Below are 19,042 nucleotides of genomic sequence, written 5' to 3' on the forward strand. Positions count from 1 at the left end.
CAGGTATCACCTTCACTCTCTGTTCAACATTGGCGATGTCGCGCACACGTCTGATCGAACGATTTTTGCAACCATGATGGGGAGGCTCCGATGCGGGCTACGATGCGGGCGACGGTTTTCGCTGGCACTGTCGCTGCCGCTGTGGATGCCTACGAATGTCCCCGGAGCCCTACGCCACTTGCTTGAGGAAGACCGGCTCTCCGCTGCCACCGCGCTCTTACATGGTATCGATGGCACTCATCGCCTTCCCGACCAGTTGTGGCTGCTATACTTGAGCAAAGTGTGCTCTCATGGTCACCATTTGGGGTCGATCATGGTGTACCACCAGCTCATCAGTCCTACAAGTCATCCGCTTTCGTTAACTGCTCCCTACCCGTCATCGATTCCATTTTTGATTAATCCTCAATCCTTAATTCATTTGGCGACGATTTTCGCTAACCATGGCGATTACGACCGAGTCAACGGACTAATGATCTATTTCAAGCGGTACTACTCCTATGTGTTCCAGCGTGACTGCCATAAACAGCTACGCATCTTATTAGTGGAAGCAATGGCTAAGGCGAACCTTGTTGACCGAGCCGTGGCGAATATGAACACGTTACTCAAATACCACCAAGCGTCAGCAGCTGGGGGAGCCCGCTTGAACCGCTGGATCCACACTGTGGGGGCTCAAGGAGTGCGCAACCGCCGAGCACTGATCCAGGAGGGCTCAGAACTCGATGAGCTGGACGACGATATCGTGCGAGCTGATAGCCTCGGCGAAGAGTCGTGGCCGCTCCATTTACCGATCTACAGCTACAACGTGTACCAAGTTGTGGGGGTATCCACTCCATTGATCCATGGTCGGCTAGAAGTGGCTGATTTCCCCCAATTCATCGGTATGCTAGCCAAATATTTGACCGATTCACCCGAAGCAAGCAACCCCCACCAGTTGGTTACGAAGATGCTTGGGATGGTGGAAGGGGCGCACCCCTCTTTTGTCAATTACGTTATCGCCGCCGTGGCCCCGAGCCATCCGAGCGAGGCGTTCCAATTGATACGCCGCCTCTATCTCAGGGATCGCACGCTTTCGCCGCCGACAATGACGACATTGGCCACAAACATGCCCCTCGAGTACTTGGACCAAATCACCGAGTTGTGGAGAGCTGCGGCGCCCCACACGGCGCTCCCCGCTGGCTTCCACCAGCAGGTGATCAAGAAGTACTTATTCGAGGACCGGGTGGACGAAGCAGTGGGTTATTCGAACCAATTGAGTGCCCCCACCCGTATTCCCAAGACACTCTACTACCACTACCCCCAACTAAAAACCGCGGCCAACATCCTCTGTATATAGACTTTGGCACCCACTGTTACGAGTTTACGATCACCATCCATCAAAATATTAACGATTTCATTACCATTTACTTAAAACACTATTTAAGCGGTCTTAGCGTCAACCTTGTCCTTAGCAGCGTTGGCGGTGTGCTCGGCCTTACCAGACAAGGTGGAGTCGTGTTCCGCCTTCTTCTTGTTGATGTCAGAGCTGAGTTCCAGCTTAGTCTGCTCAAAGTTCTTTTCAGCCTTTTCGGCACCAGCCTTAGCGTCAGCTTCGGCACCCGACAACGCTTCCGAGATGTAGTTGGCAGCATTCTCAAGTTCCTTCTTGCCGGCTTCGACGTATTCCGACACGGTTTCCGAGAACGTCTTTTCGTTCTGGAGGTGGTCGGCCTTGGCCTGGTGGTAGTCGGACTTGGCGGTTTCCTTGGCCGATTCGGCGTCGGTCTTAGCGTTGTCAATAGCGTTCTGGGTGTTGTCGGCGAGTCTCTGGGTGGTCGACTTCGACGAGTCAGGGGTCAACACGTTGGCCGCCTTGTCCAAGTTGTCGGTGACGTTTTCCTTGACCTTTTCGGGGCCGGACTTGGTGGAGTCAGGGGTGAGGCCTTCCTTGACCTTTTCGGAGACGGGCTTTCTGAGGGAGTCGGACATGGTTAATTGATGTGTAGAGTGAAGAGGTGGCAATGGTGGGTGAAGTGGTGAATTTATAGTGCTCTGGCTAAGATTGCTATTCCCCGGCATTTCCTTTTTAGCTCAATTGCAGCCGGCTCGGGAGGCGTCGGTACATGTCATTTTCTCGAATCGAGGATCGCACGGCAACCTAGTGTGGCGGAGGGGCAACATCAGATGTTAATTATAGTGGTAATTACATCCCAATTGGCAACGCTGTTTTTAGGAATCAATTGAATCGTCCCGTGTATGGGGTGATAAGGATACGACGGGCTCGTGAGCCTGATGGGGCTGGGCCCCTACAATGGCGTTTACGGCTAAAAAAATGCTAACGCCAAACGGTTAGCCCTGGCAACCGTGGTGGCCTCGGTGTCCGATGACGTCACTGGATAAACACCATCAGTGGCGAGCAACTTTAACTCAGACGCATGATCCTCCACTACGGAGCAAGTCTAGCCCGCGCAAAAAGGTTTCGCGCCATGTGAACAAATTGCGATTAGATCAGCGCTTAATTAAGCGTTCTTTGTATTTGGTCTAAGACAAACATTTGGTCTCGGAGAGGTAATTGGTCTAAGTCATAGGTATGCATTTCTAGTCATAAGAGATTAATCTAACGTCACTAATTAAGCGTTGGAGGTGTTGCGGGACACGAACGACCCGCGGCGGGATCCCCGCGACGAGACGGCGTCGTGGGCGGCCCACAGCGTCGCCGCCTTCTGCTCGGCCTTGGTGGGAGGCACCCACTTCGACGACTTCCACGGCAACACGTTTTCGTAGTACATCAAGTCGACCTCTTCCAACGACAACCCCTTGGTTTCCAGCACGCAGAAGTAGACAAAGGGGATCGAGAAGAGCAAGCACCCGAAGAAGACGAACCCGAGGTAGAACCCGATGGCGGTGGTGATGAACGACGTGAAGAACGAGATCAAGAAACCCCAGATCCAGTTCAGGAGGGTGGCGATGGCCATGGCGGGGGTACGCACTCTCAGCGGGTACAACTCGGAGACAATGGCGTAACAGCCACCGGCCCAGGTCGAGGCGAAGAAGGCGATGAACATCACCGACACAAAGATCAACGCATCACCAGAAGACTTATCGGTGGGACCGTGTTGCCCGTGCAAGTACAACGACTGCGACCCGACAAGGGTGTAGATAAGCATGAAGATCGACATCCCGGTGGAACCAACAAGCAAACACCGCCGACGGCCAAACTTGTCGATGACGTAGATCCCGACGAAGGTAAAGCCAAAGTTGACGACACCAAGAATGATCGACGCCTTGAACGAATCGATGTGGGCGGCCTTGAAAATGGTGGTACCATAGTAGAAGTAGTAGTTGTCACCGGTCAATTGTTGGAGCGATTGCAACATGATCCCCAAGAACAACCGGTAGAAGATCTTGGGCTTACCGGTGAAGAGCTCCTTCCACACGTTGCCGCCTTCCGACAGTTCTCTGTCGATACCGGTCTGGATAAGGGCGATTTCCGAGTACACCGCGGGGTGTTCCGGTGACACCTTGTTCGACTTGGCGATCGACTTCTTGGCTCTTTCAATGTAGCCCTTCGACACGAGGTACCGGGGCGATTCGGGCATGGGAACCATCCCGATCAAAAGGAAGAGCGCCCACGCGAAACACAACCCAACGGGGATTCTCCACTGTCTCGAGTTGTCGTAGTGACGGGTACGGTAGACGACACAGTAGCCGATGAAGATACCTAACGTGATCATCAATTGGAAGCACACAACCAACGTACCTCTAATTTTCTTTGGTGAGGTTTCCGAAATGAAAAGCGGACAGAGCACCGAAAGGGCGCCGACAGCGATACCGGTGATGATTCTACCAATCATGTACTGGTACCAGGCGTACTGGGAGGCGATTTGCACGATAAGGCCACAGATGTAGATGATCATGGCGATCATGATCCCCACTCTGCGCCCCCACAAGTCACCGGCTTTAGGGATGATAAAGGCGCCGATGGCACAGCCAGCGTTAAAAATACCAATGACCAAACCGGTCCGGACATTGGTAAAGTAGTAGGTGCCGTCAGCCGCGCGAGAAGCAAAACGTCTCTGGAAATCTGACATGTTGACAAACCCGGAGATGGTACCTGTGTCAAACCCGAACACAAACCCGCCAAAGGCGATCATGCAACAGAGAATCGAGATGGGCAAGTAGTCCTTCCACCCCCGGTTGATGTCTTCGAGGGATTCCGGTTCGCCGCCCGCGTTAGCGGGGAGCACTGGCAGGTCGTCGACGGGCTTTTCGGTATTACCATCGAAGGCCTCGATCAGGTGGTCGGTCAGCGACAACTGGGGCGCCGCCGCCGGCTGCTCGGGCGCGGGTTCGACGCTGGTTACTGACTTCGCCATATTGCAACTACAAAGTATCACGTTGGGGTGGCGGCGTGTTTATATACCGCTACCACCAGGCATGATTGTTTGCCTATTGATAGTCGTGCAAATGGGCTGCATATACTGCATGAATGATGCTCGACCTGGATTGTGGCCGGGAAGTGCGGAAGCGGGTTTCGTCAGTGCGGCGGACCCTGCACACAGACGACATTAAACTTCTGTAAATGGCGGTGACTAAGGCCACCGCTTGCCCGATGTCGTTTGCGGAGTTCCTCTCGTGTTGGTCGCGGCAAGCGGTGATACGGTGGTCTGTCGGGCAGCGGAGCACCGGGGTTACAGAAGCACACTTACATATACTGTATCTTCTGTAATCATTCTCTAAAACCCCCCGAGAAAATAATACTCTGTTTGTCGGCGTTGAGGGGGCGCCGCAGATGACCCGCTGCAACTAGGTTTTTCTGGCAGCTCGTCCTCCGCAGTCGGGTTGGGGTTTCACGTAGGCTTGCTTAATCCCGAGGGAGGCAAGAGGGGGAACATCCGGCTGAAGCGGAACCATGTGACCTCGCCGTTGCCATTGTCTATAGCGTCGGCGATATCGTCGCAAATTTTAGTGGGCCGTTTCGGTGGAATCGTTCGTTTCCCGATCACTGCGCTGTTTACCGTCATCCCCGACACGGGAGATTTCAAAATACCCATCGGGCGACAAGTTTTTCCGACGGAAAAACTTTTTTGTCGCTCATGACGCAATGTCGCCGCACCCATCGGTTATGTCATGATCACAACTTGCCGTACACGTCTCGGAGCACGCCCCAGTAAATCTCCACGTAAAAACCGCAGATCAATAAACCCCGCTTAGTCATTAACAGACCCCACCAGCTCGTCGCCAGCGGTGGAGAGCGATAGCAAAATGCCGCAATTGCTGTCTAATTTACTAATGCGCAGCGCGGCGCGCGCACCGCCGGACCACTCTCAACAGCCAGGGTGCTGCATCTCAGCCTATCGTCGTTGCGAAATGCGCTACCGATGAGGTGGTTTTTGCTTCACAAAAGAATCCACAAACCGGGCCACGACACTTTTGTTTGCTCGAGGACAATCCCACGGCTCACGCCACGGCATTTTTTTGTCTTTGGGGTAGATTACGTTTCATTACACGATTTTTATGTTAGGTGAGACAAAGAGTTACGGTGATGAGGAGGGGAAGGGGGAACATTACGTGACTTACTGTCAGATACTCTCGGGCGTGCATGAGGCATAATTTGCCAAGGGCACTAGCAGCGAGGGCCCACACGTCCTGTCAAGGAGGGGGCGGCATGTCGAGGTGCTTGCGCCTTTTCGCCCCATTGATCCGTACCCCTTTAATCGTCAACCCCGTCTCCTCGACGGGAAACTTGCGTGGTCGCCCGCGCTTGTCTTTCTTTTGTAGTAGGAGTCTCACCTCGTTTTGGTCGTAGCTGCGCAGCACCGCGCTCGGGGCGCTGGCGAGCTGGGTGGTGCCGTCGTCGAGGCGATACTGGTGCGCCATCGGCTTAAGTTGTTTGTTGAGCTGTTTGAAGTTGGGGTGAGACGAGTCGATGTAGGTGTTGGTCGACGGGTCCAATATTATTTTTTTCGGCCGGCCACGCTTCCGCTTCACCTCGCCAGCGGGTTTACGCGGGCCGTGATCCCTCGGAGTTGGCGATATCGGCGGCGGCGTTACCATCGCCACCGTGATCGACGGAGATTCACTTGCGCCCTCTGACAGAAGCGGGGCACGATGCGGGGCACGGGAAAGGGGGTCGAGCTTTTGGGTTTTGTCGGCGTGCATCATCAGCGCCGACCCGTTTAGACCCACAGCGTCGCCAAACTGCGCTGGCGGCGTCTCGATAAGCTGCGGGTGGATCAGGTGGACGTGTTTCTCCTTCGGGCGCGCCCCGGTGGAGCCAGCGTCGTACATTTTGTCTGAGGTGTCCATGGTTGGAGGGTGCGGGTAGGGGCCCAACTCCTGTCGCGGTGGTTTTTGCCAGAACTGGGTCGGCACTTGCATCTGTCCCGACGGGTAGGTGTCGACCAGTTTATGAGGCCTCAGCGGGTCGTGGCTGGCTCGCGGCGGCGACTGGCGCTTGATGTGGTGGGGCGGGGGGGCAAGGTGCACTTCGGAGGCCAACGCGTCCAGCGACGCCGCCTTCGCTCCCAGGGGGTTATTGGTGATATTCTTGGCGTCGTCGCCGACGACAGGATCGGTCCGGAAGTCGATGATCGCTCCCTGGTAGCTTCTCAACTGAGAGTACATGGCGAGCACAAAACACGTCTTCGAGACGAGGGAAACACGCACAGCTGGCGATGTCCAGCACAACACAAAACGGTAGGAAGTAGCGACCAGCACCCGGTGCTCGTTAGGCCTGGCAAAAACGCGGTGGTGGCGGGACAATCAGACGGTCCTCAACCTCAGTGGAAAATCGAGTGACTGAGTTTTGCGTGGGGAAATTTTCGAGCCCTACGGCGCCAGAGGAAGGTTGAGTCCAAAAACGTGAATTTTGGAAAATGAGGGGAACACTAGAAGCAGAGTAATTATTATTGTTGATTTTTCTACGTTTGAAGGAATTTGGAGCGCAATGTGATACTACTATAGTGTTATTCGCTATGTATAGAGGGGGGCGCCGACCGAGCGTTGACCAACGCGGCGTACTCGGCGTTGTATTCCGATAACTGGCGGCGGAGATGGTCGATGTGCTCGGTGTCTTGTTCAAGTTGTTGTTCGGCGTCATGGTATTGTTGTTGGAGGCGGCGGACGTCCTTAGTACACTCGTGGAGACGGCGCAAGAGGCGCGATATCTCCTCCTCCCCTTCGGCGTGACGCTTGTGCAACACATCGATCACCATTTGGTTATCTTCGAGTTTGCATTGCTTAGCTTGTCGTTCCACCTCGTGGGCTAGGCTGGGCTTTGGGCGGCCAGTAACGCCGGGGTGGTGACTCGGTCTCACCGAATTTCGAGTTGAAGACGTGTCAGAGTCAATGGTGCTGGTTTGTTCCATCGATGTCATCACTGCATATTCGGTGTTTGCTTCAGATTCCTGTTTTATCGCGTTATAGTCTTGCCGTAACTGAGCAAGATAGGTCATCCATGTTTTGATGTAAATGGTGCGCGTCTTGGCAACGATGTAGGCAATTACAACAACCGTGCAGCAAAATTGATCGAAGAATAATTTCTTCAACTCAACAAATTATTTGAATAAACAGGTGTACCTGTATTTTTTAAATTGATTTGATTTATCTGGTATAAACAATTGTTCGATAGATTCAATGGTGCTCTTCAACTTATTATTGTCACTGAACCATCGAATTTATTGTGAAAGCAATGATCTGCTGAGATTCTCATATTGGAGACAAGTTTACGTGTTTTCATCCCTAAGAACGTGCTCAGATGCTCTAACACAGGCTCAAATTAAGTAAGTCTATTCGCGTCAGTCATATATTTTAATGGAGGGGGCATTTACGCCGAAAGCTGTTCGACAATGATGTCGGAGGCCACCACTTGGTCGATGACAGAGTTGGCAAACGCGTCCACCAACTTCTTCGAGTCGATCAACTTCTCGTCAAATTGGATGGTGAACGACACCTTGGCCGAGAGTTCGGTGGCCACGGTGGGAGGAGCGATTCTCGTAGCCACTGGTGACAGCACGAGTTCGTCGAACAACGACACCGGGGCCGCGCGCGAAGGCGCCACCGCCGCCGCCGCAGTAGGCTTAACAAAGTCAATCGACACTTGTTGCACCTTAAACCGGTCCACAGTGGGAGCGGGGATCAATAACTCGTCGAAAATGGCATCGGCAGAGGCGGGAGTGGAGCCAATGGGGCCAAAAGTGACGTATTCTGGGAACTCAGTGGAGTAGGCCACCACTTTAGCTCTGTTGATAGCATTGCTGACTTGGTATTCGAATTCGGCCGGGGTGGCTTCGCCCAAACCGGCCTTGAAAGAGAATCTAAGCTTGTTAAGGGGCTTAGGAGGCGCAGGAGCCAGCTTGGCACCCCCCTTGGCCTCTTCGGCAGTGGTGGGACCAGTGGTGGAGGTTTCGCTGCCAGACTTGGCGTCCTTAGCTTGCGCCGGCACGATGTTGGACAAGTCCAAGTGTTCCTTCAGCGCCACGTACTCGGCGATTTGAGCGGGAGCATCCTTCGGGATCAAACCCAAGTAAGCCAACACGTCACCCTTAAGGATACGGCCATTGGGACCAGTGGCAGGGATCAGCTCCAAGGCCTGGTCGTGAGTAATATTGTTTTGCACGAGAAGCCCTTCGACGGAGGGCAACAAAGTTTGCTTGGGGTTAGCCTTTTGCACGACCTTAGACCCGTTAGAGTCATTTTGCAGTTTTGAAGACTTAGATTCCAGTTTAGGAGCCGATTCCAGCTTAGCGGGCTCCAGCTTCGCCGGTTCTTCCTTTGCTGGCAGCAGCGTCTGGACGTGTTCCACTTCGGGCTTTTCTAAGGTCGACAAGTCGTCTTCCGGTTCCGCCAAAAATGCAATCGGCTCACCGACAGGGATGCCCTTATCGCCGTCTTTCTTCAAGATTTCGAACATCTGGCCATCATCGGAGGCTTCGACGTCAATGGTGGCCTTATCGGTTTCCACTTCCAACAACACGTCGCCGGCATTGAATTTGTCACCGGGAGCCACCTTCCAGTTGACAATACCCCCCTCAGTCATGGTGGGGGACATGGCGGGCATTTTGAACACCTGGGCAGCGAGGAGCTGGCGGCTGAGGCCAAACTGACGACGTAACACCCGAGACAACATTCAGTACTCTGTATTGGTTGTGATGAGGGAGGGTGTACTGGGACGGAGAAGTCAGTGAACGAGAATCTGTCGCTTCGCAATGGTCCGGCTCACAGTCGACCTATAAGTAGCGGCAGGCGCGTGCGGCAGTTAATGTGCGAGTGGGGACCCCAGCAGGATCCATCAGTGGTCGGCAGGGGACATTTAGTACCGCTTTTAATATTTATGAGCGGCGTTCGCTATTTATGTAGATTTATTGAAAAAGCGGTGTGGAGGTTATGATTTTCCTTCACAGGATTTCTTCGTTTTTCAGCCAAGACTGAGTTTATGCTGTTGGGAGGGCTCCTAAGGTGGGGAAGCTTATGTGCGAAATCCGCCCGGCAGGTTGCGAAAGCGTTCCGCAAGTTTCCGGGGCCACTATCGACAGTTAACGGGATGCGGAACGATAAGTTCAGGGTGTCTGCAGGACACAACTGCAGAAACCTAGCGAAATATGGCCATTACCAAAATTGGTTAAATTACCAATATAATCGATGAAAAGTCATTTAATTCAATCGTAAGGACTACCTAAACATAATGTCAATCGTAAATCATACTATAATTGGTTAATTGTCACCTTCTTCTAGTCTCTCTCCGATTACCCTGGAGGCTCATCTCATCGCGGTGCGAGCCGCACACCACTAGACACCAAACCGTGAGAAGCCATGGCGAAGCGGAAGAGGCTGGACATCCGCGAGGAAAAGAAGAAGGCCCGGCTAGCTCTCGACGAGCAGCTCAACACGGGTGTTTTCACCAAGGACTTTGAAAACGATGAAATGGACTACGAGCTCCAGCCACGGACGCTAGCCCGCGCCAATACCGTGGAAGGGTTACCGATTAAACGGGCTGACGGGACCATCGAACGTGTGGTGAGAGAAGCCGACGTCAAACCTGAATCGGATGATGACGATGATGAGGACGACGAAGATGGCGAAGGCGATGAAGGCGCTAACGGTGAAGAAGAAGACGGCGAAGCTGATGGCGAGAGTGCTAACGAAGAAGACGAAGAGGAAGACGATTTATCTCCGACCCAAAGACTCGTGATGCTCAAAGAGGAAATTGCTGATTTGGCGGGGAAACTCATGGAAGACCCCGAAGAGAACTTAGCTGCCCTCACTCGTCTCAACCGTATGGCCACCTCCAAGAACCCTGTTACTGCCCAGTTGGCGGTGCTTGCTTTGGTGCCGATATACAAGTCGCTTGCCCCTGGCTACCGTATCCGTCAACTTTCTGAAATGGAACAGAAAGAGAGAGTTTCGAAGGAAGTGGCTCGTCTCCGTGCTTTCGAACAAAACCTCGTCAGTAACTACCAGAAATACCTCGACTTGCTCCAAAAGCTCGTCAGACTGAAGGATAACGTCCACATTGCCCGGGTGGCCGGCAAAGCTGCCTGTGAGTTGGCTGGCTCGCTTCGCCACTTCAACTTCCATCGCCAGCTCATTGAGATTGTTGTCGGTCGTCTCCGAAATCGGCCCGCTAACCCTGAGGATTTGGCCGTGTACACTCGCTCGGTCGAAGTGTTGGAGCTGTTGCTTGAAGACGACGTCGACGGTGCTGTGACTGTAGACGTGGTGACGGTACTTTCACGGGTTATCAAACTCCTGTACAGAGTTGATGAACTGGCACTCAATGTTCTCCTCCATCTCCAGCTTTTGAGAGACTACAACCCTGAGGCCACGGTGCTGGCGAAACGGAAACACATGGTGCAGAAGAAGGATAGAGTCCACTTGCTGAAAAAGCAACGGAAGGCGAGAAAGGAGATGATTGAAATCGAGGAAGAGATGAGCAAAGCCAAGCAGGAAGTCACCGCCGAGGAACGCGAGCGTAACCAGGCCCAGGTGTTGCAAGCCGTGCTCAAGCTCTACTTACAAATCCTTAAAGCTGGCATCCACGAAGGCAACCGCAATGCCCGTAACTTATTTGGCTCGGTGCTTGAAGGGCTCGCTAAGTTTGGTCGCATGGCCAATTTCGATTTATTGGGTGATTTCTTTGAGGTACTTAAAGAGATCATGGGCGATATGACCCTGGGAGAAGAAGAAGTTGACGTCAGACTCTTGCTTTTGTGTGCCGCCACCTGCTTCACACTTTTGCTCAACCACGCCGATGTCGGTAAGGTTGCCATCGACATGCTGTCGGTGGTGCAAGTGGTGTACCAGCTGCTTGACGCCATTGGCTTAGACGCTGACATCGAGTACTCGCACAAGACGCTCAGATTGGCGGATCCGTTAACCCTGGATAAGCCCACCGTCAATGTATCCACTACAGCTGAGCTTTTGTTGCGGACACTCGATGCCACGTTTTTCAAGCTGAGAAATGGTACTCCTGTGCGGGCATTAGCATTCACCAAGCGGCTCTACATGGAGCTGCTCCACTTACCAGAGAAGCTGGCGCTTGCCGTGCTCAAATTCATCGGTAAGCTCATGGCTCGTTTCCCCGGGATCGGAGCCCTTTACTCCACCGAGGAGCTGCTGGGTGAGGGCAACTATATTTTGGGCATTGAGTCCAATCTCCGCTCGGAAGTGGTGGAGGTGGCCCGCTCCCAGCCCGAGGCAGCGACGTTGTGGGAAAACGTGTTGCTCGACAAGCATTACAACCCCCAGGTGCGCGACGGGCTGAGGCTGTTGATGAAGCAGCTGAAGGAAACCAACAAGTAAGTAACTTATAGAGTATAATTATCAACGCATGATACGAGTGATCGGAGTTTGAAACGGAGTAGTTTGGTTTCTGGGAGTACCGCTGGGCACCCGAGGCGTTTGGGCCAGCGTCTGTCTCACTCTAGGAGTCTCCAGAAGTGTCGCCAGCGGAGCCCGGATTCTGGGAGTCGCAGGCGTAGTAAACGACGGGGGTTCGTAGCCTAAAGGCGGTGGCAGTTGCATAGAACCGTAACTTGACGGATTGAACGCCATATGAGAGACATTGTAGCCATTAGACAACACTTCGTTGATCCCCTCTGATTCGTCATCAGCAGTGTACATGGCTCTGACCATTGTCTGATCACGGTACCCTTCCAAAGGAGTTTCGCTGAGAAACTTCTCCAACAGAAGGTCTTCCCATACCGGTTTTGAGTGTTTTCCTTTGCGCCGCGGGCCACCGGTCTTCATCAGCGCCAATGCCATTTCGTCGTCCTCCTCAGGGAAGAGCGACGCTGTCGCTTCGTAGAGGTGGTCGACGTCGATGTCATCGTAGGGAATGGGCTCAAGCAGCCACTTGGTGGCGTAGAGAATGTGGTTGGGGTGGCTGATGTGGCAGTAATTATATCCCAGATCCATGGCGCACAGTGATCACCGCGACTGTTGATATACACTAGAAAGGACTACAGTGTGAACACTATGTTCACGACAAAATCTACAAAAGTTTCTTAATAATGATTTCATTCGATTGAGTATAAATTTATCTTGAGTATTTCAAGTAGACTGGAATGCAAGGATTGAATGATTCACATCTAATGGAGTTGACTGTTCTCACAGCAGAAACAGTCCTATAAACGCTGATACCAGTTCAGCTGAATCTCTTTAAAAGTTTACAAGTATCATGATGGCGAATATATTATGCGCGAAACTAAAATACACAGGGCATGCCCTACATTCTCTTTCTTCTCCCGATTTGGGCCTGGAACCCGGTCTTGATCGACGTCACCGATCTCGTCGAACCACAAGCCTTACAGCTCAAGAAATGCAATCTGTTGGACGACTCTCTCTTCAACTCGGTGTTCATCGACTTACACGTCTTACAGGTGACGTACTCGACAATATACCGTCTCAACACCGACTCCATCTGCTTAGGCTGGAACCGCCCCTTCAAAATCAACCGCTTTTCCCCGTCAATCGAACCCGAAGTACCCAATTCAGCAAACAAGAACTGGATAAGATGCTCGGGGTTTCTTTGCAATACGGTGGCAATTTCTTGCACGTTGGTGAACATGGTCTTCTTCGACCCTTCTCTCTGACACACGGGGGGAGGGATCTTGAACTTGGGTCCCAGACGGTCGCCGGCCAATTCGGGGTTATTCTTTCTAAGGATGCCGAAGAATCTCAGCAAAAGGACGTCGTAGGGCAATTCTTCTTGCGCGGCCGACGGTTCCGCCGCCACGACTTCTTCAATACCCGCTTGTTCAAGCTGAGCTTCGAAATCGTCGGTAGCGTCGGCGGCGGTCTTGGTGGACTTCTTCTTCTTCTTCTTCAACGACAAGTCATCGAACGAGGCTTCCAACGCCGCCGCGTCCTCAGGCTTCTTCGTCTTCTTCTTCTTTTTGAGACCGGCAAACATGTCGTCGGCGGCTTCAGGGGCGGGGGAGCCCTCGTCCTCAGGCTTCTTCACCTTCTTTTTCTTCTTTAACGTGGGGTCAAAACCAAGGTCGCTCATGATGGTTTGTTCGCTAGATTTAAAATTTTTCGCACCCTCAGTGAAGACAGTGATATAGCCCTATAGATTTTGCTACGAAATTCCAAAATGACCGATCACGTGGCCGACCATGAAATCTGACAAATGCCCACACTAAAGTCACCGACAACGTGTCATCTTATTTTGGTGTGTAATCAGTGCTGTTTGTCAGCCGCCTTGTCAGTACGCTCTCTTTTAGTCTCACCTTTTGAAGAGATGCGCACCCTCCGCGCGGTTCCTGCGTGCGGTAATCAGAAATCTGACAGGGAAGCTAGTATATCTTAATGTAAACTGTGTGGTATTCATATACTGTTAAATATTTAAATTATCTACCAGAACGAGCCTTTGAAGAACGAGTCGAAGCTGGTGGGGTAGCAGAAGATGACGAGCTTGCAAGTCCAGGTGGTTTTCAAACCCCAGGCCCACTTCCACCCGTGGCCTCTGTGGAAACCAAAGTACTGGTACTTCTTCCCACCAATCGAGAAGTAGAAGTACTTGTCCTTGGGCAAGAAGATCACGCCATTAGAAGCATCAGGCAAGCTCGCCCCTTGCACTTGAGCCACGGCCTGGTCACCGGCTTCGTCCGATTGTTGGTAGGCATTGGCGATCTTGTTGGCATCAGCGTCACTGACGGTGGCACCAGCACTCTTAGCAGCGTTCTTAATGTCGTTGGCAGAGGGCTTGGTGGTGGGAGCGTCGGGAGCCACCTGGGCTTGACCGTTAGCCGGTTGCTGTTCTACCGAGGCAACGTCGGCAACGGCTCCGGCAGAGTCGGCGTTGGCGATGTCGGAAGCGTCATCGGCGACGGGGTAAGGAGCAGCCACAGCGACGGCAGCGAGGAGGAGGAGATTAGAAAACTTCATAGTCAACTGAAGAGAAAAATGCTATGAGAATTGGCAGTTATTTATACATCAAGGGATTGATTGTCACGTTCAATTGTTTGGTTATTTGGCTTTCATTGTCGGCTACGAGCCGAGAAATGAGGTGCTTAGCTACAGCTGTGAGGCGGGTTCGGGGTCTAGTCCGTCGATCGTCCGCCCTAACCGGCTAAAGAACCTAAAGACGATGGGACAGCGATGGCGGGGTGAGGCGAGGGTACGTGCAACGTGATGGCTTTGTAATGATGGTCTTACTTCTCTCTGATCGTAAGTTACTGTCCCTTTGGTAAGATGATGGTGAGATGAAAGGGATTTAGTGTCTAGGCCCCTCAGGCACCGCTGGTGTCCCTGACATGAGGGGAAATAAGCTTTTCGACAAACAATGATACTTGTTCAAAGCGGCATTCTTGGCTCACTTGCCCTCGATGAAATAGACCTCTAAAAGTGATTATCATTATGGTGTACTAAGGTGAACCAAACAGGTGAACCTAGTCACCACATCCATTGATGGTAATGATCATCAATACTGTCGATCGAGGCCCTCGAAATTCTCCGTGTAAACGAGGCACCCGCCCCCAAGTGTCTGCTCGGGGTGCATGGCGTACGATCTGTTAAGAGCTAGTTACATGTACGGGATACTAATATGGGGAACAATGGGTGATAAAAAGGGAGCAAATCTTGTCGAAAACGGGAAATAACGTACCTGGTGTAAGCTGGTTTTACGGAGTATCTGTGTGTGCTTCTTGCATCAACAATAAGCGCGTGTATTCAACACTAGTGCTCTAGTAGTCGTATATCAGGTTTGTGGAGATCCTCAAAAGCTTTGGATTACGCTTCATAAACTAACTAGCACTACACAAAGTCAATGCACAGAAACCTAAATCTGGAATCGAACACTGGTGCCTACGCCGTTTTTTAGGTTTGTCGTAAACTTAGTTAAATTATCTACAAATTAGGCGAAAAATTGTCCGACCTGGGGAAAGAAGTGCGCGCACCGGGCACTCTCACTATTATGCTAATACAACGTGAAAATAGGCATAGACTGCTTATGTCCGTCGAAAATCAACGCGTTGTTGATTCGTAACTCCTTCTGGCCAAAGAACTGGATGACGTCCTGGGCCAACGCCCCGCCGATGATGGCGGCAACAGGGGCAAACTCGGTGAACGCTTGGCGAGAAAACATCGACGTGTAGGTAGCATCGACCAACAGCTCGGGGAGCCCCAAGTTACGGCACTTCTCGGTGGCGTCGGCAGCAAGCTGAGCTTTGTCAGGCATGGCGTCCGGGTCGGTGGGACGGTCGTAATGCAAGAGAGCAAATATCATCGGCACCGCTCCTCCGAGCTGTTTAAGTTGCCGTTTACGCAACTGATTGGGCAATTCCTTCAGGTTGAACGCCACCACAAGCGGCGAGTACTCGTCAACGATGGTCAAGTGCTCTTTGTTGGCCGCCTTATCGACGTCGACTTCGGTGATGGTCTTCTTCGGGTTGAGCGCGGTGCCTGGCAGTCGAGGCACGTTGCCCAACACCCGGGTGGCTTCTGATGTTTGCTTGATGAGGTCGGTGAAGATATAGCCGAACATTCCGTGCATCCCGGAAACGTATAGCGGGATCCCGTGGGTGCGGGTGAGGTTATTAACGGCGACGATTTCGGCGTAAGTAAGCTCGGTGGCGATCACTAAGTCAAACTGCCCGTAGTATTCAGGCTCAATCGATGTCAATGTGGAAGTGTTGATGGTGACGTTGACGCGATTGTTCAACTCTTTGATCTGAGGAAGAATCACAGGGAGCTTCAATTGGCCTTCAACCAGCAGGTCATTGGGCAAAAAGAACTGGCAGCCGAAGTCAGCATCTTTAATAACTGACAGGTCCAAAAGCTCGATCAGATTGACCCCGCCGAGGACCAAGTTCTTCACCACTTCCGTACCGACGGCGCCAATATTGATGACAAGGATCTTCGCCAGGCGGAGCCGGAGCTGGGTCTTCATCCCCCAAAGACGGATCTGGCGGTCGTAGAGCGAGATCTCATCTAGCTGTTAGTATCGCAACGTAAATCACTGAGTATTGGCAAGGTTCACGTACCTTTAGATAATGACATGCCTCCTGGTGAGGGTAGGGTGTGCGGCTTCCGAAGTAGGATACCAGCGGTCTCAGCGTGCGGCTACCAAGTCAAAAAAATCATGGTTGCGACTAGGGGGAAAAACGGCTACTATTTGCAGCCATGACTCGCACACTGTGGACACCTGCGGGACACTGCCGCAACTGCCGATGAGCAAAAGCCGAGACCATCTATAGTTGCTGCCGGCCCCCACTGGGATTGGTCAGGACGCTCGGGTGGGTGTTTCAAATACACACTACTAACCCATCCGCTGCCTCCACTCTTAGGGTTAGTCACGTCATGTGCCCGTGGACCCCCCCTTGGCCGTTTGCGATAGATATAGACGCCACCCCTTCAGCAATTGGCGGCAATGGCCTTCATCACGGTGACGATCGTCAAAGCCGACCTGCTTCGCCGTACCCTGTTCTATAAGCCGCTGCCGTACGTGTCGGTGACCATTGATGGAGGTCGTTCCTGCCAGCACACCCGGGTACGCCGTAAGTGTGCCAACCCCGTATGGGGTGACAAATTCTCGTTCCCCGTCGGCTACGACCTGAAGCTTGACCTCGAAATATTGGACCATAATCGGGCTACGGACCATCGCCACCACAAATTGGGGTCGCTCCAATTGCGGCTAAGCGAGATCTTACTGTTGACAACTGCTCTGGAACGAATGATGGTGGCTAAGTTGGATAAGTCTCGCTACGGGACCATCTTCTTGATGTTGTACAGTCAGCCCCACCGCCCGTTGCCTCCATTGCCCACATCACCTCATACGCAATTGGCGAGCCCGTTTATCCCAAATACCCCACTGGAGTTTCCCTATGCTAGAAGAGTGTCTAATAATGACCTGGTGGCAAGTCTGCAGACCAGCAATTACAGTCTCGAACCTCGACATCCCTCCCCCACTACAGATATCAGCTTGTCATCGATAGAGTATGATGATCTCGATCTGACCCCTCAGTGGACAGGACAAGAAGGGAGGTATCACACTAATAGTGGTGCCACCTCCAAAGATAAGGCTCTTCAGCTGGCACGAGCTCAATTTTCGAATAAAGTGGCTACCCTCCGAGCTAGCCCTCAGATGACGAGAAGGCCTGGTAACAAAACCTATATCCGAATCAGCCGTAAATCGATTGTCGATGATGCGTTTGACCAACTTGCCAAAGTGGACGCTGATTCTCTTAAGGGTCGGTTAGATGTGAGGTTTTCCGGTGAAGAAGGCATCGATGCCGGTGGGGTGCTGAAGGAGTTTTTTGAAGTGTTGACCAAAGCCATATTTGAACCTAATTTGTGTCTCTTCAAATGGGGATCTAATAATACCTATGCCTACCTGATCAACCCTGATCTGGGGGTAAATCCTACTCATTTAGACTATTTCCATTTTGCGGGTCGGGTGTTTGGCATGGCGGTGTTCCATAATTACCACGTTGGCGTGGTTCTCGTCGACCAGTTATACCGTCAATTGCTCGATATGCCTGTTGAGCTCGGCGATATTGAGGCTATAGATGAAGACGTGTATCGACTGATGATGTGGCTTTTGGAAAATGATATCACTGGCGTTGATCTCGGGTTGTACTTTGTCGTAGACTACGACTATTTTGGCGTCTCTAAACTGATAGAATTAATCCCTCAAGGAAGCACGATACCCGTCACTGAAAGCAACAAGCACCAATACGTGCTGTTCATTGCTCAGTGGCTTGCACGAGAACGCACTCGGTCCCAGTTCCGAGCGTTCTCCCGAGGGTTTTACGAGTTTGTCCCACAAACCTCGATCAGCACATTTACTCCCAGTGAACTTGAATGGTTACTTCTGGGTAGTGGCCAGATTGATTTGGACGACTGGAAAGCGAACACGTTATACTTGGGCTATGACGACGACTGTACCACCATTAGATGGTTTTGGGAAGTGGTGGCAGCTCTTGACAACGACAAACGAGTCCGTCTCTTACAATTTGTCACTGGGAGCACTCGAGCACCGCCCCAAGGGTTTAGCCAATTGCACGGGCTGGACGGACCTCGCAAATTCACCATATCCAAAACTACCAAAGTCGACCACCTACCACTAGCGCAAACATGTTTCAACAAGCTCCTGTTGCCTAATTACGAAACGAAGGCTCAGCTCCAGCAGAAGTTGACCATGCTTGTTGATCATTGTGTAGGGTTTGGAATGGGGTAGACGCCTCATTAGGTAAGTTACACCACACATAGATCATTGAGGCACACACCCCTCAATGGAACCTCCATTAGTAATTTTACGAAAGAGACAACAACATGCGAGATCCGAGTCACCCGGCGTTGGGTTTGTAGAACTACTTGGAATTCCACGTTTCAACAAGTACCTCGATAATCAAAGTGATAACCATGTCTTAAAGTAATGATAGTCAGGACAAGAGCGAGCCGGGTAACAAAGTTAATTAGACACATAAGACGATAAAACGGCTGTAACGCCATCAAATAACGATCATAGATAACGATAACCGATTATGAGCACAATCATCCATTGACCTGATGCTGTCTGTCTACATTGCTCATTGAGGTTATAGTGGGGGGGGGGGGGGAA

General features: G+C 52.0%; 12 protein-coding genes across 12 annotated transcripts; 3 read left to right on the forward strand and 9 right to left on the reverse strand. All coding sequences in view use genetic code 12, as the record gives it.

Annotated features, from left to right (window-relative positions):
- Window positions 1-145: 145 nt before the first annotated feature.
- Window positions 146-1,333, forward strand: DIURU_002305 (uncharacterized protein; the record flags this gene model as incomplete). The annotated part of the gene is made up of 1 exon (XM_034154942.1): window positions 146-1,333. The coding sequence occupies one exon, from the start codon at window positions 146-148 to the stop codon at window positions 1,331-1,333; it is 1,188 nt and encodes a 395-aa protein (XP_034012999.1).
- An 83-nt stretch (window positions 1,334-1,416) lies between these two features.
- On the reverse strand, window positions 1,417-1,965 carry DIURU_002306 (heat shock 9/12 family protein; the record flags this gene model as incomplete). Its single annotated transcript, XM_034154943.1, has 1 exon — window positions 1,417-1,965. One exon carries the CDS (start codon window positions 1,963-1,965, stop codon window positions 1,417-1,419), a length of 549 nt encoding a protein of 182 aa, XP_034013000.1.
- A 641-nt stretch (window positions 1,966-2,606) lies between these two features.
- On the reverse strand, window positions 2,607-4,352 carry DIURU_002307 (sugar porter family MFS transporter; the record flags this gene model as incomplete). The annotated part of the gene is made up of 1 exon (XM_034154944.1): window positions 2,607-4,352. One exon carries the CDS (start codon window positions 4,350-4,352, stop codon window positions 2,607-2,609), a length of 1,746 nt encoding a protein of 581 aa, XP_034013001.1.
- Window positions 4,353-5,628: 1,276 nt separating this feature from the next.
- On the reverse strand, window positions 5,629-6,603 carry DIURU_002308 (uncharacterized protein; the record flags this gene model as incomplete). Its single annotated transcript, XM_034154945.1, has 1 exon — window positions 5,629-6,603. The coding sequence occupies one exon, from the start codon at window positions 6,601-6,603 to the stop codon at window positions 5,629-5,631; it is 975 nt and encodes a 324-aa protein (XP_034013002.1).
- Window positions 6,604-6,944: 341 nt separating this feature from the next.
- Window positions 6,945-7,433, reverse strand: DIURU_002309 (uncharacterized protein; the record flags this gene model as incomplete). The annotated part of the gene is made up of 1 exon (XM_034154946.1): window positions 6,945-7,433. The coding sequence occupies one exon, from the start codon at window positions 7,431-7,433 to the stop codon at window positions 6,945-6,947; it is 489 nt and encodes a 162-aa protein (XP_034013003.1).
- Window positions 7,434-7,804: 371 nt separating this feature from the next.
- PDX1 (Pdx1p) lies at window positions 7,805-9,106 on the reverse strand (the record flags this gene model as incomplete). Its single annotated transcript, XM_034154948.1, has 1 exon — window positions 7,805-9,106. The coding sequence occupies one exon, from the start codon at window positions 9,104-9,106 to the stop codon at window positions 7,805-7,807; it is 1,302 nt and encodes a 433-aa protein (XP_034013004.1).
- A 683-nt stretch (window positions 9,107-9,789) lies between these two features.
- DIURU_002311 (uncharacterized protein) lies at window positions 9,790-11,778 on the forward strand (the record flags this gene model as incomplete). The annotated part of the gene is made up of 1 exon (XM_034154949.1): window positions 9,790-11,778. One exon carries the CDS (start codon window positions 9,790-9,792, stop codon window positions 11,776-11,778), a length of 1,989 nt encoding a protein of 662 aa, XP_034013005.1.
- Window positions 11,779-11,799: 21 nt separating this feature from the next.
- On the reverse strand, window positions 11,800-12,393 carry CTA6 (Cta6p; the record flags this gene model as incomplete). Its single annotated transcript, XM_034154950.1, has 1 exon — window positions 11,800-12,393. One exon carries the CDS (start codon window positions 12,391-12,393, stop codon window positions 11,800-11,802), a length of 594 nt encoding a protein of 197 aa, XP_034013006.1.
- A 310-nt stretch (window positions 12,394-12,703) lies between these two features.
- SUI3 (translation initiation factor eIF2 subunit beta) lies at window positions 12,704-13,486 on the reverse strand (the record flags this gene model as incomplete). The annotated part of the gene is made up of 1 exon (XM_034154951.1): window positions 12,704-13,486. One exon carries the CDS (start codon window positions 13,484-13,486, stop codon window positions 12,704-12,706), a length of 783 nt encoding a protein of 260 aa, XP_034013007.1.
- A 347-nt stretch (window positions 13,487-13,833) lies between these two features.
- Window positions 13,834-14,367, reverse strand: DIURU_002314 (uncharacterized protein; the record flags this gene model as incomplete). The annotated part of the gene is made up of 1 exon (XM_034154952.1): window positions 13,834-14,367. One exon carries the CDS (start codon window positions 14,365-14,367, stop codon window positions 13,834-13,836), a length of 534 nt encoding a protein of 177 aa, XP_034013008.1.
- Window positions 14,368-15,397: 1,030 nt separating this feature from the next.
- On the reverse strand, window positions 15,398-16,369 carry DIURU_002315 (E1 ubiquitin-activating protein; the record flags this gene model as incomplete). Its single annotated transcript, XM_034154953.1, has 1 exon — window positions 15,398-16,369. The coding sequence occupies one exon, from the start codon at window positions 16,367-16,369 to the stop codon at window positions 15,398-15,400; it is 972 nt and encodes a 323-aa protein (XP_034013009.1).
- Window positions 16,370-16,849: 480 nt separating this feature from the next.
- Window positions 16,850-18,658, forward strand: DIURU_002316 (uncharacterized protein; the record flags this gene model as incomplete). The annotated part of the gene is made up of 1 exon (XM_034154954.1): window positions 16,850-18,658. One exon carries the CDS (start codon window positions 16,850-16,852, stop codon window positions 18,656-18,658), a length of 1,809 nt encoding a protein of 602 aa, XP_034013010.1.
- Between the last annotated feature and the right edge of the window lie 384 nt (window positions 18,659-19,042).

The sequence above is a fragment of the Diutina rugosa genome (assembly GCF_008704595.1).
Source record: "Diutina rugosa strain CBS 613 chromosome Unknown scaffold6_size315584, whole genome shotgun sequence".
In the NCBI taxonomy this organism is placed as follows: Eukaryota; Fungi; Ascomycota; class Pichiomycetes; order Serinales; family Debaryomycetaceae; genus Diutina; species Diutina rugosa.